This window comes from Notothenia coriiceps, unplaced genomic scaffold, assembly GCF_000735185.1.
Source record: "Notothenia coriiceps isolate Sejong01 unplaced genomic scaffold, NC01 NC01_scaffold00026318, whole genome shotgun sequence".
Taxonomy (NCBI): Eukaryota; Metazoa; Chordata; class Actinopteri; order Perciformes; family Nototheniidae; genus Notothenia; species Notothenia coriiceps.
In genome coordinates this window covers 70,320-87,417 of record NW_011359019.1, presented here as the reverse complement: position 1 = coordinate 87,417, position 17,098 = coordinate 70,320, and the positions used below count along the sequence as shown (strand labels likewise).

Sequence of the window (17,098 nt, the reverse complement as noted above, 5' to 3'; positions counted from 1 at the left end):
GGCTAATCAACAACTTAAAAGTTGTTCAGAATAAACCGGCTATCTGTCTTTTATCTATCTCACTGGCATTTGGCATGCAAATAATTTTAGAAGGATTGTTTTGACTTTTTAGTTTGTCCACCATTGGGAATCTGGTGGTCCTGTTTTTTTGTGTTTTCACCTGCCTGTGTTCAATTTGTGTAAAGTCAGTCAAGCTATTCACAGGTGGAGCATCTAATTTCTGCATGCTGTGAGTTTACAAGTTTCTGAATCAAAGGTTTACTAGTTAGACACATTTACTCATAAGGTAGTGATATGCAAAAATTACCAAACTAATATTTTTGAACAAATCTTTGTAGTGTCCGCTACTTGGCAGGTAACACACTGATACTTTGACAAACACACAGACAGCCTGGCTTTCATCTCCACTGGCATTTTGTCAGGAACACATATTCACACAATACTGGGCTGTAAACCATTCTAGTTAATTTCAACTTGGATTGGAGGAATTAAAAAGTGTATACACCTGCAGAAGTTTTTTTTGGAAATAGCATATTAAACCACACAGAAATCCAACAGTCTAGAACAGTAATAATTTAAATACATATAAGCATATCCGCTCACAGTAGGTCATCTAAAAAATATGCATGACTATATGAATATCATAGAGTAATGAATGCCATATTATGCAAAAAGTGTCATAACTCAAAAGGTTCAATACATGTGAAAAGAGTCTGTCTGCACACAAACTATTATAGCGCCAGTACAATGGGGAATGTCATTTCACCCTACAAGGTAATGTACATGTCAGTTTGAGTACTCAATAAGTGGTTGAGCCTTTAGAGCCTGTCAAAGGGCTCCACATGCTAAGTGCTAAGGTTATTAAATGCAAATGTAACCACCGATTTCTCTTTTAATGTCCAGAACAACAACGCAGTATCTGAAGTTCCTGTGCTTGGCTGGTATTCATCATTCATTTCATGTAGTTGGTAATATACAGCCTTTGATGGTTGAATACAATAGTCAAATATAAAGAAAATACTTAAAGAGGCTCTATTATACTTTTTGGGGTTTTCCTTTTCTTGAAGTGTGTTGTATATGTTGTGTGCATCTGCTAAGGCTAACCCAAAGTTGGATCCCATTATAGTCCTTTGTTTACTTCAGTAACATAGTTACATCACTATGTAACACTCACGCTAGCGCTCAAACACAATGTACGTGGTTAAGGGGAGGGACATTTCAGAAAAATCTCTAAGCGGTTGACCAATCACAACAGAGCCGGCCAGCTAAGCAATCAGAGCAGACTGGGCTCTGGTTTCAGACAGAAGGTGAAAAGAGGTGCTGCAGCACAGGCAGTATGAGAAAAATAAAGAACTTCTCAACAAAATATACACATATATATTTATATTCTACATGCATCAACTCAAATGGGCAAAAACTAGAGAACAATTAGTATGCTTCAAGTATACACAAGTTTGTATGTAATATAGTGCTCTGTTTCACAGATGTTCTCAGATCTCTAGAGTTTCACTAAGAGTTGATCTTATCCAACCTTAACAAGCGCACCATCTATTAAATGTGCCCTCTTATTTGCCTTTTTCCCACTGATGATAACATTGTTGTACAGACGTGACGCTGCCCCGAAATGATCTTGGCCTGACCTACGCCCACGATAATACTTTAGACATAACACACTCAAAAAATATCCTCTTTCATGCCGTGATGTTCATACCTTATTCACCCACGCAGACGCCTACAAAAGGTCTATAGAGGACTCACACAAGCTCCTCTTAAAGTAAGAATGGCGTGGTTTCCTCTTAATAGCCTTTCTGTGCTTGAATATTTTTCCAACTGCATGTTTCTTCTTTCTCTTTTTGTCATCAGAAGAAGCAGGCATGCAGTGTTGACCGGATCACTCTGTATGGACTCATGGTTAAACCCATTCAACGCTTCCCTCAGTTCATACTGCTACTGCAGGTAAACAAATGTTTGGTTATTAAAGCGCTATTTCATTTGTTTTAATGTTACTACTTTTCTTGTTGGGGTTTTCCCTTTCCTGTAGTGTGATATTCAGTTTTGTGTGCATGTGAATGGTCTGCAAAGGCTAAAAAAATCCCAAAGTTCCCCCCAGAGGGAGTTTCTGTCCCACACAGCGTTTCAGGCAGGGGGGGGGGGTGGCTGCCTGAAACGCCTCCATTGGACTCCTTCGTTTACTTCTGTAACAAAGTAACATCACTGTGTAGCACTCACGCTTCTATTCGCTAGCGCCAACACATTTTACGGGATTTGGGGTCGAGAAATGTTTGGGCAATCACATCAGAGCCGGCTAGCTAACCAATCTGGGCTCTGGTTTCAGACAGAGGGTGAAAAGAGGTGCTGCAGCAAAGGCAGCATGAGAGAAATAAATACCTTTTTGAACATTAAAGCAAGTAAACATGCCCCAGTAGACATTACAAATACAAATATAAACCTGGAAATGAGCAGAATAGGGCAACTTGGATTAGCAAGCACCCTCAACATGAGAAATGAGGCGGAATAAAGATACAGCAGCTGATACACTAATAAAGCTGCGAGGTGACACATTTAAACTTTTCCAAATTTCACAAAGTTGCACATACTTTTACACTGGGGTTATCAAGTGCTAAAAAAGTAGCTAGCCACATCAGTTTTTCATATTGCTGGCTTTACATCCCGACCCCTTCATTTTCCATTCTGAGCAAAGATTTGGTTTGAGCTTCACTCGCTGGATCTGCAGAAGCTCATTTCATCCCTCAGTAGGCATTGATTATCCATGAATTCAAAAGATAAGTTATGAATGCGAATCAGGCGTTTTCTTCCTAGCCCTAAATTCACTACTCCAAAATAGTAAGTGTATATTAAATCATACATTACAGGGAACCAGCGCTTAAAGCACTGAGGTGCGTCTGAGATGCATATCAACACAACAGCAGGCTTTCACCGGGTCGTTGATACAGCACATAGACATGCGAGCCACAAAGACTACGCTTAGACTTAGTTTGTTTTAGCCAACACTGCTCACAAAAGGGCAGAAGTTGCAATACAACAAGCTTTACACTGGAAAGAAAGTGTGTTGTACACAGTTAGATCCTCTGAGTATTTGACTTTGGCAAAGTTTGGAAAGATATTAAACATTCTAATCAAAGTGGGTTGACTTTGCAAACTTCCAAAAAAGTCAAAACATTTCCTCAATTCAATTTTTCACGGCATCAGAGGTGGGAGAAGTATTTAGATCTTGTACTTGAGTAGAAGTAGAAGTACCAGAGTGTAGGAATTATCGGTTACAAGTAAAAGTCTTGCATTCAAAATGATACTCTATTAAAATTACAAAAGTATTTCTGTCAAAATATACTTAAAGTACCACAAGTAAAAGTACTCATTATGCAGATTGGTCCATTCCAGAATAATATCTATGACATGTTCTGATTATAATTATTGATGCATTGAAGTGTTATCAAAGCTGGTGCAGCTAGTTTGAAAGACTTTGTAAACTGCAGGGAATTTACTCCAGGTGTTACTAAAGTGTGGTGGAGTAAAAGTACACGATTTACATCTGAATTGTAGTGGAATAGATGTACAAAGTAGCATAAGATATAAATACTCAAGTAAAGTACAAGTATAGTTTATATTATTAGTAAATGTACTTAGTTACTACTTGCAAGGCAATGAAAACACTTTTTACTTGAACACATGATTTTGTCACAGTTCATTATATTGCAGTACACTGAAGATATTATTAAATCAAACACAGACACTGATTTTTATTTTAAACTTGCAGTGGCTTAACTTAAAACTTTCCCTGTGACCTTTTCCCAGGACATGCTGAAGAACACTCCGAAGGGCCACGTGGACCGCCTGCCCCTGCAGCTCGCTCTCACAGAGCTGGAGATGCTGGCGGAGAAGCTGAATGAACAGAAACGAGTCGCCGACCAGATTGCAGAGACTCAACAACTAGCCCGCAGCGTCAGTGATCGCCTGCTCAGTAAGGTGACTGGACACACACTCCCTTGTGCACGTACACACTTGCACATACTGTATGCCCCAATCAAATGGACTGTGAGTCTGAGCCCTCTGGTTGTTATCACCGTGAGCCAAACACCTTTACATTTAACTAGTATATAGCAATCGCTTATATCACTTTCCCGCACATTAATCTAGTGTGGCATTTTTGTTTAGAGAAATGATCTCCCAGAAATGATGCCCATTATCATTCCTAAACAGTACCAACTGCAATGGCGGAGGCGTTGCTTCTCCATTACCACACTGAAATTACATTCCTGCCGCTGCAAATCTGAACAAATGCTGCTCTGAATAAGAAGAATTAGGGGGTAAATGAGACATTTAATTGGAAACTGTAAGAGAGCTATCTCTTTCACCCTGTCACTCTTTCCTCCTCTCTCCACTTTCCCCTCTCTTGCACTCCCTTTGCTCACTTTCTCCCTCCACTTATATGCTCCTCTTCTCTCGTTCTCCAGCGTTACCACATCTTCCTCGCTCTTCCTCTCCTTCTCTTGAACCTTTTCCCCTCTTTATTTCTCTCTATCAGCCGTTGCTTTCCAGGACTCCGAGATGAGCTGATTCGGCCAAATCTCCTCCACTCCACACAGAATTCCATTTGCTGCGGTGACACAGCAGAATTCCAATAGGAAACGGTCTCCTCTATTGCCCCCATAAGCATCCAATGAAATATTCATTCTTTGTCTCAAAGTATCTAAGTTGGCAGAATAGGACGGATAACAGTGTGAGTGAGGATTGGTTTCACACACACTCCCACACACACATGTGCAGTGCCCTCTGTGCCTATTGACGCTTGAAGACTTTAAGGGTGTATTCTTATTGCAGCCCACCTCTTCAGGGAGCTGTTCGCTTTGTGGCCATCAAACGGCACTCGTACTCGGACTAATGACTCATTTTGTGTGCAATCCGAGCCGCAGCTACAGATGACCTGCGGATAGGACATCCTCCCTCTTTAAAATGTGGTCACATGAGTTACTGCACTGCAGGTTGTAGATCGGACACAGCAGAAAGAATCATTATTTGCTAAGAAATGTGTGCCTTTTGAACAAACATCAAAGTATCAGGATGTGAACTCCATATTTGGACTTAACCCACTGCTTTCAGTATAGACTTTGATGAGCCTGCCTTAGATTGAAGCAGTATGCATAACAGTATTGATTAACAAGTCATAAAAGAAGCTGGACCAAAGTGATAAAAGAAAGCTTTCTGTTGCTATTTCTCTTTGCCAAACATATGGATGACTGGAAAGCACAGCGTCTGCCAACATACTGTAGCATAAGCTGCGTCTGTTACGGATCGATCAAGTGTGTGTGATTGAGTGTTAAGGTGTGCATGCAGCAAACTGTTCATGCGTGTCTATCCATGTGTAGTTTCCTCATTGTGGTGGAAAGGATTGTGTGTCCCCGTGCTCAAACGCTAAGCCAGGTTAGACTGTGGTGGTAGTATAGGGGATAGCGTGGTGCAGAGAAAAAGACAGAATGATCTAAAGGACGTGTTAAAAGTATTTAGGACCAAAAAACAGTCTGGCAGCCTCTGTTGCATCCTTAAAGTAAGTCTTTAGGTCCCTTTCATTACATGTGTGCAGCTCAGAGATACTGCATGCTTGCTTCAACTAAGTTTGCTGACACTAGTGTGTGTGTGTGTGTGTGTGTGTGTGTGTGTGTGTGTGTGTGTGTGTGTGTGTGTGTGCATTAAAATGACCTTCGGCGGCATGAAAGTGTAACTAATCCCTGATGAGACGTTGCTTCCTCCAAGGCTGACTGTGTCCTCCACACGCTGAACTCTGGAGGACTGGCTCTTTGTGCCACTGTCTCCTCCGACTCTGATCTGATTGCTGTGTCCCTTTTTAGCAACTGAACTCTGAGCAGGGGTCACTGGTCCTTTGTGAGACGCTCATCGAGACTGTGTACGGCGAGCGGGGACAAGTCCTGAAGTCGAAGGAGAGAAAGGTCTTCCTCTTTGATGATGTGCTCATCTGCGCCAACATAAATGTCAAGTAAGTCCCTCATGTAGAACAAGACGAGCTAAATGCCCTCAATGTGTTCAAAGATGCTCTGCTAATGCGTTCATAATGCGCAGCTCCAGCATGAAGTTGTGTGTAAGTTAGGAAATGACAGTCTGCTAAACTGCACAGTTAGGATAAATAGCTATTAGCTGGTGCAGGGCTCTAAAGTGACACCCTAGGTTTTTGCACAGGAGAGAGAAATAGCTGCTAGCGCATTCAAGCACTATCTGCACTCGCAGGAGCCTTATCAGCTTTAAACAAATGGTAGGATGCCTAACTACAGCTACAGGAGTCTTGGATTACTGACATAAAACATTTTTGGGTTTCCTTCCAATTTATCTTCTGTGACAGCACCATTGATCACATCGCTCTCCAACTCTCTCGGCCTAGAAGTAAACAGGAAAAGCTCCTGTCAGGGAAGTCGCTTAAAGCCCTCTTGTTCAGCCTTCAAAGTAATTATCGCTCTACGTCTCATTCAACTCAAGTGTCCCGAAGTTGACTTTGTCTGCCCTCCAGGATCTTGACAAACCGATCACAATGTTGATTGTCTCCTCGATTACTGGAATACATGAATAACAATGAACTCCTCCTCACAGCTGGGGGTACAGTTTATGCAGGGAACATGGCTTGATCGCACTGATTCTGATTCTCACTCCAGATTCCTCTTCCTGACATTTCTCGTCGCGGGATCGGGAGGGGAGATTCCCTCAAGTTATTTTTCTTTCTAAACTCCCTTTTCTAATTTGTATTTATCTCCACCAGGGGGCCCCCAGATATCAGCAGCTTGGTCCCAGTGGGGCCCAAGTACACCATGAAGTGGAGCGCCCCCCTGCAGCAGGTGCAGGTGGTGGAGGTGGGGCAGGAGGGCTCTCAAAGCAAAGACACCTTCTTCCAGCAGAGCGGGGCCAAGCGTCCAGGTGGAGCCTGCACTTCAGGTAAAAAAACTATTAGTATCCGTTTTATTACCAAGTAGGTTTACACACTGAGTAAGAGGACTTTGCTTTGGTACCAAGTAGGGATGGGAATTTGAAAGCAAATGTATATTAGAATATTCAACCCCCAAAAAAACGGTTAACCAATCAACCGAAATGTACATATCCTATAAAAAAATAAATAAACGTGGGAAAAAAAATTACAAAAAAAAAAAACCTGAATAATTTCGAATATTCGATTAATCGTTCCCATCCCTTGTATCAAGGTGCATGCAAAGACACAGAAAGAGGAATACGTAGCAACAAATAGTACTCTTATAACATATTTTTTAAAAACAATTGAAGACTGTTGTAATAAATAAAAATAAGGACAATATATACACAAAACATACATATTTGAGAAACTGAGTACCGTAAAAATATTACAATTATTATATTCAAAGTGGAGAACTGTGCAAATAAAAATAAAAATTGTGTGGAGCAGAAATGTGCAACATGTTCAAGGGTACCGCAGGATTTAGAATATTAAAAAGAACAACATATTGTTCGCATGATGTGTATGTTATACATAATGTTATGGGGGTGGGTTTGGGTCAGTGTGATTCTCGATTTGCTCATTCTGAATGTGATGCCTGCAACCCTATCCAAAACAGCTGGGACAAGGTCATGTCACCACTGTGTTACATCACCTTTCCTTTTAACAACACTCAATAAGCGTTTGGGAACGGAGGACAGTAATTGTTGAAGCTTTGTAGGTGGAATTCTCTCCCATTCTTGCTTGATGTAAGACTCCCGTTGCTCATCAGTCCAGGGTCTCGGTTGTCGTATTTTGCGCTTCATAATGCGCCACACATCTTCAATGGGAGACAGGACTGGACTGCAGGCAGGCCAGTCTAGGACCCGCACTATTTTACTACGAGGCCACACTGGTGTAACTTGCAGGAAGTGGCATTGTCTTGCTGAAATAAGCAGGGGATTCCCTGAAAAAGACGTAGATAAACCTAAGGTTTTATCATTTTGAACATTACATATCTTGTCTCTGTAGTGTATTCAATTGAATTTAGGTGCAAAAGGATTTGCAAGTCATTGTATTCTGTTTTTACGTTTTACCCAACTTCATTGGAATACGGGTTTGTATTTAATCATGGGTGTGATTCCTAGAGAGTTTTTGTGAGATTTGCCAGAATTCTTTTCAATTGCGCATTGAGCGAATACGTTTTGAAGAGACGTTACGCGAAACTCAGAAGAAACGCCAGGCTCGGAAGAAAATATCGATCTATAGATATATTCCTCCTGAAACTTAAAGAGGATTACTGAACAGATCAGGTAGCAGCAAGGCAAGTTTATTTATTTATTTATATAGCACCTTTCAACACAAGATGATACAAAGTGCTTTACAAAAATGAAAGAAAAATAAAAGCATTAAGAAATAGTGCAGCGAAAATAATGACCGCCTACCACTCTGTGCCGCACTCAGTCACACAGGTCAGCAGTCTGTGGTAGGAAGCTAGCTCCAGTCATTTTACCAGACTCTTGCTAAAGAATACAGAAATATATGTATGATAGTTTGTTGGAAAACATTTCCATTCAAACCAAATATTTAATTCTGCATAGTTTGTGTAAACAATTAAACCTAAGAAAATCAGTGTTATTAATATGCATAAGCTAACAGTTTCAATAGACATTATAATTACATCTTAACTAGCTCTTATCATTGCAGTAACATGTCCAGCATTGTCCCGCACAAACACACTCTTTGTCCCACATGTGGCGTGTTGGCACCTGGTCAACCTATCCCCCCCTCCCCAATGTGTCATCATTTTAATCTCATCACTTGGACCGACTTTTAGTCCCGGCCCCTCACTCTGACTCAGCAAGGCTAATCTGTTCTCTACGGAGGGGCTGGAGATGCATCCGTGTTGCTTGTCACTCTGATTGAGGATGTGTTTGTGAGGAGGATAGTGATGACGGTCGCTTGTTCCAATCTGCCTAGGGTGTTTTATCTTGGAGAGCGATGCGGGGGTGGAGATCCCCCTCGCCGCAGCATCCCCACAGTCTCATTTCACTCTCTGATAGACCACAAACACATCCAGAGTGGAGTCATCAATCTGCAGAGATGATTCCCTCCCTTTCCAGGCCCAATTAGAGAGCCAGTAACAGTAGATAGGAATCAATGGTTGAAAACACTAGTTCTCCCACCGACCCTCCCTACACTATGGTGTATACAGAGCTTGAGATCCCTGATAAATGTGCCATGGGAGAAGAGAGATACAAAAGCCTTATCAGGATGTAGTGGTACAGGCTGTTTTTTTTAAGTTGCAGAGCCATGACTCAAATATTAATGGTTGCTTTCTTCAGAGCTACCGGTGTCATGCTCAGCAAGCAGCAACTGTTATGGGAGCTGTTTCAGATTCTCTCCGGATTAAGTTTGGCTTTTTAACTTTCAGCTAGCGTATACTTGTAAACTCACAACTTTGCTGCAAGGTTTTGGGATCATTTAGGGTTAGCGCTAAATGCAGCAGTCTCCCTTCCTCTACCTGCATCTAGTTATTTATTTATTCATGATTCATTATCACAGTTCCAAAATAAAGCAGGAAACTGATGCATAGAGAGTTTATAAATATTGCACATTTTCAACAATTGTTCAATTGTTGTCAGCAGTTAAGCTCCAGTTTTGGTGTAGTGAAAAATATACATTTAAATACATTTCATGAATCTGAATTACATGTACATTTGAAAGCATTACATACCACAAAACATTTTCTTAATTTAGAGTAAATCTGCAAGAAATATGTACATCTTTAGTTGATGTTAGCTTAAACTCAACATCTGGTGTATCAGAATAAGAAAGACTTTAGGAAAACAAAAGAAACATTAGATACACATAAGTAATAAAAGTAATATGTCCAATAAAGATAACTTAAAAATATACAAATATGATAGAAACATAATAATAATAATAATAATGATAATACATTTGATTTATATAGTACACTTTAAAGACAAACGTCATCTCAAGGTGCTTCACAAAGCTGTAAGGAAAAATAAGTAAAAATATATCGAAAGGAGCATATTGGATAAAAAAATGGCAATATAAAAAAGAAAAGGTTTAGAGCATAAAAGGTTTAAAAATAAATAAAGTAAAGGACAGTCAGTAAAATGTGGTGTGGAACAGGTGGGTCTTGAGGCATTTCCTAAAAACTGAGAGTGATGCCGAGGTCCGTATGTTCTATGGAAGCTGACTCCACAGACGTGGACCCAGGGAGGAGAAAGCACGGTCTCCCATGCTGACCAGTTTTGTCCGCGGGACAGCCAGGAGATTGGAGCTGTCTGGCCTGAGTGTGCGTGAGGTATGGGAATGTTTGTTGGTTAGCAGTTCCTGTAGGTAGGTGGGGCCAGTGTGTTTGGCGTTGAAGACCATTATGAGGACTTTTTAGTTGATCCGGTGTGTTACAGGGAGCGAGTGGAGTGAGTGAAGGATGGGGGTGATGTGCTCTGATTTGCGTGTTTTTGTGAGTATCCAGGCGGCACAGTTTTGTAAGGAGTTAAATGCTTGACACTCCAAGGAAGTAAACAGTCTGATGGCCACAGACAGGAAGGACTTCCTGCGGCTCTCTGTGGTGCATCTTGGTGGATTGAGTCATTTACTGAAGCTGCTCTGTGCCTGACCAGCGTCTCATGGCGTGGGTGGCAGACAACATGTTCCGTACCCTGGACAGCATCCTCTTTACTGACACAGCCGTCAGACAGTCCAGCTCCCCCCCACACAACATCACTGGCCCTATGGATCACTTTGTTGAGTCTGTTGGCGTCTGCTTCCCAAGCAAACAACAGCACCAGGACAGCACTGGCAACCGAAGACCCATAGAACATCCTCAGCACTGTGCGGCAGATGCTGAGGGACCTCAACCTCCTCAGATAACAGAGGCTGGTTTGACCCTTCATGTCGAGGGCCTCAGTGATTTAACAGCAGTCAAGTTTATTGTCAAAATTTTAAAGGATTTAATATCTGTAAATATTGCTATTCCCCATGCTACTAGTTATTCTGTTACTGTCTTGTCTTTGAATATATCTGGAAAGAGACTCTGGAGCTAGACTGTTAATACATTTCAAAGCAAATTCGATAAAAACAAAAATGAGTAAACTCTCAAAGCTGAGTAGATTGTCTTTTTAGGACGTGACAGTGATGCCGCCCAACTGGCTTTTTATGCATGAGTATAGCCTTTTCAGTGCCTGAGTATATTAGGAAATGTTATACCCTTCAGTGCAGTTTTATTTTATACCTTTTCAACATTGCGGTCACTTCAATCACGTCTATCCAAACAACCTCCCTGAACATCTGTGGGACCCTTCCCTAAATGTTCATCCAGACAGACCGTCCCTTCTATTTATAGTTTCCTCTGTGATGTCATTCAGTGGGGCGTCGAAATCCTTTGCTCCCTCGGCGAGGCTCAAAATTGTGTCATTTTTCATCTTCTGCAGTCCCTGTGTCCTTCTTTTATTGAATAAAGCCAGCCTTTAGGGAAATGCAGGCCTGTCTTTCTCACTCTGACACTCTTTTGTCTATGCCTATGTCTCTCTTGTCCCTTTGTACATCTTTTTTTTAAAGCAGTGTGCCAGTTTACGCTCACACTGACTTACCCTCATTCTCCTTCAATTACATCTCCCTTATCGCTTCTCTTTGGACATGCTGTCGGATGTGCAGTTTCTTTTTTGTCAGATGTGTACCTGGGGCTGGCTTTGTATGAAGAAGTTAATGGTCTTATCAGACTTGTGTTGGTTCAGTACATTTAATTTCTGATGCTTTTACCCCAAGCAACTTACAAAAAGTGAATTAACCATAAACATAGAAACTCAGAACCAACACCAAACCATTGTAATTGCTGGTGCATTAGTTTCAATAGTTTTTTTTCTGAGTTGTGTTTATTTGCCAAGACACAAGGTCTATATGTAGACTTTTTGCTGTCCTAATGTCAATGGGAAGCATGTTTCACTATTCTGGAAAAAGGATAGCAACAAGTTATGATCTTGTTGACGTTCACTTTGGTCCAACACGAAAGGAGTAGCGAGCTTATTGGCCGATTCAGAGCAAAGTGCCCGCATGGTTTAACCATGTCCTTGATGAAGGGAGGACTAGATTACTTCACAGCACGGTAGGCCAATGCCAGTGTCTTGTAGCAATTCCATCCCAACCCCTGCAGTCAACATGTCAAAGTTTCTGTGGGCAAGATAAGTAACCCGAAGTTTCTCCTGATGGCATGGCAAGCAGTGTGTGAGTCATGCCATCAGGATGAATGGTTGTGAACGGATAAATGCTGACTTGTATATGTTAATCACTTTGAGGGTCGCAAAGACGGGACAAAGCGCTGTATACATGCAGTTTACCTGTTTACTTTGGCTGTGGATGAGACGAGGGTTTGGATGCAGGTGTAGAAGCTGCATTGTCTTTAAATCCACTGGCTAGCACCACTGGCACATCTTCTCTGCCGCTGACTTATTCCAGAGAAAGCGGGGCTGGACCCCTCTGGGCTCCGGCCGTCCACACCGGCGAGCTACGTGCCTGGCGCCCGATATGGATAGTCATGTCTGAGTGTGAAAACCATATCCTGCATCACCAATGGGATTACGCTGGATTATAACTCAGCACATTCACCTCTGGGGCCGTAGCCAACAGCAGGCCCCGGAGGACTCGACGAACCTGTCCATACAATCCCTCTTGAGAGGACAGGAGGACATTGTTCTTGCAGCTCGCAGCAAAGCCTTTTATATTCAGATGTCTCACCTATTGATTTCCCTTGCACACATGACAGATGTTACCGGCGGCCCGTAACAACGATCCCATTAAACCCCCAAAAGCAACAAAAGAGCTTCTTAAATGAACAATGCGAACCCACCACTATCTATTTCTCCCTCTCACGGCTTTACTCTCACTTCATTTATGCACATGGACGGACAAAAGACAGCTGCTCCCCTCGGAGGAGCATGCCTCACTAAACCCGCCTACCCGCTCAGCTCTTCTGCTACTTTATTACGTGGCAGTGGTGACAGTGCAGGACAGCTCGGGAACAAAATCTACCTGCAGAATTTAATTAGGCGGTTTTCAAGGAGCCTGCTGCTGGGGAAGATGTGGGCCAGGGGAGTAGGGACGGAGGACGGCAGACAGGAAGAGACACAGCTATCGATTCGCAGCAGTCGGAGAGGGACACTTTGAAGAGAGCGCGACTCAAATCGATGCTGAATTTTGCGTCTAATGAGACACCTGCGTGCTTTCTGGCCAGCAAAAGAGCATCATAGTTCCAAATAACAGTTTCACCATCTGATTTTTTTTGCTCATAAATTCATTCTGTGTAGTTCAACAAATAATGAATATCGATCCATCTGCACATCTTTTATTAGTGTCACTGGAGTCTCTGTAAAAGCAACTTTTTCTTTCTGCACTCCCACCAGTTCTCAGAAACTGTCATTTAACCTTGGACGTATTGTACAGTGTATCACATGCCAACATCACAACAGTTGCTACAATACCATGTACTGTATGTTTATGGTATATAATGGTGATCTTTTAAATGATTAGCCAAACATTTAATTAAATTAATTTGGTTTATTTAACAGGGATAATGGAAAGTCATTGACTATCTCATAGTCATTGTTTAACTATAAAATACCATAAATCAATGTATAGCTCCAACACAGTAAACTAGAAAGCTACATGTAATCATCATTCCAGTAAGTTTGTTTATTACTGTGTATTAGTTATTCATTTTAAATCATCAATTTGAAGACATCACCCCATTTCATTAAATAGTTTATTTAACAGAAACATTAATAAACATTGCACTAAAACTTGCCAGACTTAGCCAAAAGGTAATTTCTCATCTGGCGCACATGAACAGATTTTCAAGGTAACCCTAAAAAAACCATTATATTAAATAAAATACAAGAATGTTTATAAAAATAATTGAAATGCAACATGCACAGAGGCAGAGCCTTTGCTGTCACGGCTACACTTTTATTCACCTTTAGAAACGTACCTTTTTAGAAATTCCTTTATGTGATTTTATTTAAGCTTCATTATTTTTTATTTGGTTTACTCTGTGCTTTTTTTCTTTAAATGAAGTTGTTTAATTAGTTGTCTTTGTGTAATTTGAACGGTGTTCTGTTTTATATGAACATCTCTCTTTAGAAAGGTGCTATATAAATAATGTTTATTATTATTATCATTATCACTATTAATACAGGACATGCAAAATAAATTAAACATTTATATAACAGAGCAACACCACTGGTGTCCTTGAGCTCTATGACATTTTTGTGGTATTTTTTATTATATTTTGACACTGTGTACTTTTTATTTTGCATTTTAATATTCAGTATGTTGGATTAAACTCTAAGGTTTTGTGCGTTGCCCTCTTCTTAGGTAAAGCAATCCTTGGCCCTCCGCGGCTCTACCAGGAGCTGCAGGAGCTGCAGCATGACCTCTCTGTGGTGGAGGAGGTCACCCTGCTGGTGGGCACGCTGCAGGGGACGTACCAGGTACGTGTTGCTTCACGTTAATCTGAAATCTTACCCAAAGGTAAGATGATAGGCACAGGTTCCCTCAGTCCAACTGACTCTATAGGAAAAAATGCTAAATTCATGGTTTGTTCCAATTTGATGACACCATTACACAACCTAGCTCTCAGTGTTTTCTTTCTTTCATTAAAATTGAACACTTAAAACAAAGATCGCTATCGTTTCATCCAACAACTGCCTTTAGTATCACAAATGATTTAAAAACCAGTTTCATGTTTATTATACATACATGAATATATACTGTATGTATGTATAATAAATGAAATATGGAATGTATTAGGTAAACTGTGGCTTACTTTATAAAAGTGAATCTGCCCTAAGAGCACAGAGGCCTCAAATACAACACTAAATAAGAAACAGCTCATTTAAAATGCTGGATCCAGTGCAAAATAATTGCAAAAGGAGTCTAGATGTTTAAAGATTGAACCAAATATTCATTTTGTATCTTCAATCTCCCAAAGCATGAAGTCTCCCATCTATCTCCTCCTCAACAGGGCAACAATGGACGGTATGAGATGTTCCCTCTGATATACAAAGTCAGATTTGCTTTGTTGAGAGAAAAAGCAGCAGCGCCCCTCCTGTGGAGTTACAATCAGGACACTTCCCAGTAGTCTGCCACTAACACATTAACCGTACAACACACTACACAACAGCCAGGGAGGAATACTCCAGCAATCACCAAAGAGCCTCTCAGGCTAATGGTGGCACCTTTGCCTCCCCGCGTTTAACGAGCACAACGTCCTCAGGAGGAGTGATATTAGCCTGGCAATGAATGTCTGATTTTCACTCTCCACCAGTAATAATATTGTCCAGGGGAAGAAAAATACTGACAGAAAACTTCTGCACAGCTCATTGACTTTAGGAAATGGATTTGATTCTGTTTTGACTTGAGGGACAATATTTGACTGTAGAATGGATGCTCGTGTTAAATGTAGCATTACATTTGAGGGGGATAACAATGCCACAACTGTGTGGCGTCACATAATGTAATGCAGTTTGATGTGAGTGGACTGGTGGTTGTTAAAGATATGTGCGTTTTGACCTACTCCAGCTGAGAAACGAGTTTGAACTGTGTGTGCTTCTCCTTTCAAAGAACCTGAACACCACCGTGGCACAGGACTGGTGTCTGGCTCTACAGAGGCTTATTCGCATCAAAGAGGAACAGATCCAGAGCGCTAACAAATGTCGCTTACGCCTGCAGGTACCCGGCAGGCCAGACAAGTGAGTGAAATCTCAAATATATATGCACTGTAAAAATGAAAAAGTTAGGGCAACTCTCTGCACTAGATTTTTGGGTTTTAAGGCCGACTAAAACTCTTCAAAGGGGCCCTATTATGCTCCTCCTAAGTAAAGAAAACATGCTGACTAAGAATGTGGTGATTGTTATATCATGACATATTATGCTCATTTTCAGGTTCATTTCAGAGTTTGAAGGCTCACAGTGTGTGCACTGAGGGAAACGTATTGTTTGGCTATAAGCGTTTTTCAATTGCCCAACTAAGAGCCATATTATTATCATGTTTACAGTCAGATATTCAGCACTTGTTGGCAAAGTAATACATGCTCCTACACTTAAAAGCTCTCTTGTTCCCCGCATATACTTTTTTTCCCTTTTATATTAGAATTTGAGAGTTTATCCACAGGAGTAAACTATGAGTACATACATACTGAAGGTTAGTACCCTAAACAGTTGACTTTTTATGTACATATTTATGGCTTTTAAGTGGCTTTCCCACAATGCAAAAGCTTCTTCTTCCTGAGTCTTTGTTCAGCCGAGCATTTATGTAAGCCATAGCAAGTTACCTTGTCGTACTGAGGATCTCTAAAGTGGTTGTCTAAACACGCCAAAGTGGATCCTGTTGAGAGGAGTGAATAATGAACGACTGAACGCCTACTTAGAGAAGAACAAAGATGGCAAGGAGAGAGCATATGAGTAGCTGAGTACTGCACAGGAACTGGGAATAGCAAATAATGTCCGATTATAATGAATCCCATCTCCTGGCTTCTGTTGGGGACTGGATAAAAAAAGAGGCAGGGGAAGACAAAAAGATAACGATTGCGATAGACAAGCCAGAGCCCTGCTGAGAGAGACTGAGCAGTAGAAGGAGAGAGAGAAAGAAAGAAAAGAGGGAGAGTGATGATGGACTCCTGAAAGACTTGGCTGGGTGCCAGCAGGGCAGCGGCAGTCAGAGGAGTGGGCCTAATGCTTCAGAGCCAGGGAGAATGTGACTGTGCCAAGCCAAGCTAAAGTGAAGGCCGGCGAGCAGCAGAGCTGTGCAGACACTTCTCCCCACATCTCCCAGTCCTCGTCGCTGTCACACCAGCCTGCAGCCAATCTGGCTTACTCAGATGTTTGTGGAGCCAGGAGTCACGCTCACAGGAGACCCAAATTCCTCAAGGGGGTCCCTATTGCTGATTCTTGTGATATGTCATTAGGCAACTCACTGACAGAAGAACCCACCCCTACAACACCAAACTGTACATTTTATTTCAAACTGAATAATGTGAGTGCTGAAATCCTGCCTGCAGATGAGTTTTGTAAAAAGAGGTCACATTAACTCTCTCTCTTTCCTCC

General features: G+C 41.4%; 1 protein-coding gene across 1 annotated transcript in view; it reads left to right on the top strand.

Annotated features, from left to right (window-relative positions):
• Positions 1–17,098, top strand: part of LOC104956748 (rho guanine nucleotide exchange factor 10-like protein) — a 61,854-nt gene that overhangs the window by 33,337 nt on the left and 11,419 nt on the right. The window contains exons 13-18 of the mRNA XM_010784274.1: positions 1,864–1,956; positions 3,814–3,984; positions 5,865–6,010; positions 6,782–6,954; positions 14,369–14,484; positions 15,617–15,744. Coding sequence (XP_010782576.1) covers positions 1,864–1,956; positions 3,814–3,984; positions 5,865–6,010; positions 6,782–6,954; positions 14,369–14,484; positions 15,617–15,744 — 827 coding nt within the window. The remainder of the gene's footprint in view (positions 1–1,863; positions 1,957–3,813; positions 3,985–5,864; positions 6,011–6,781; positions 6,955–14,368; positions 14,485–15,616; positions 15,745–17,098) is intronic.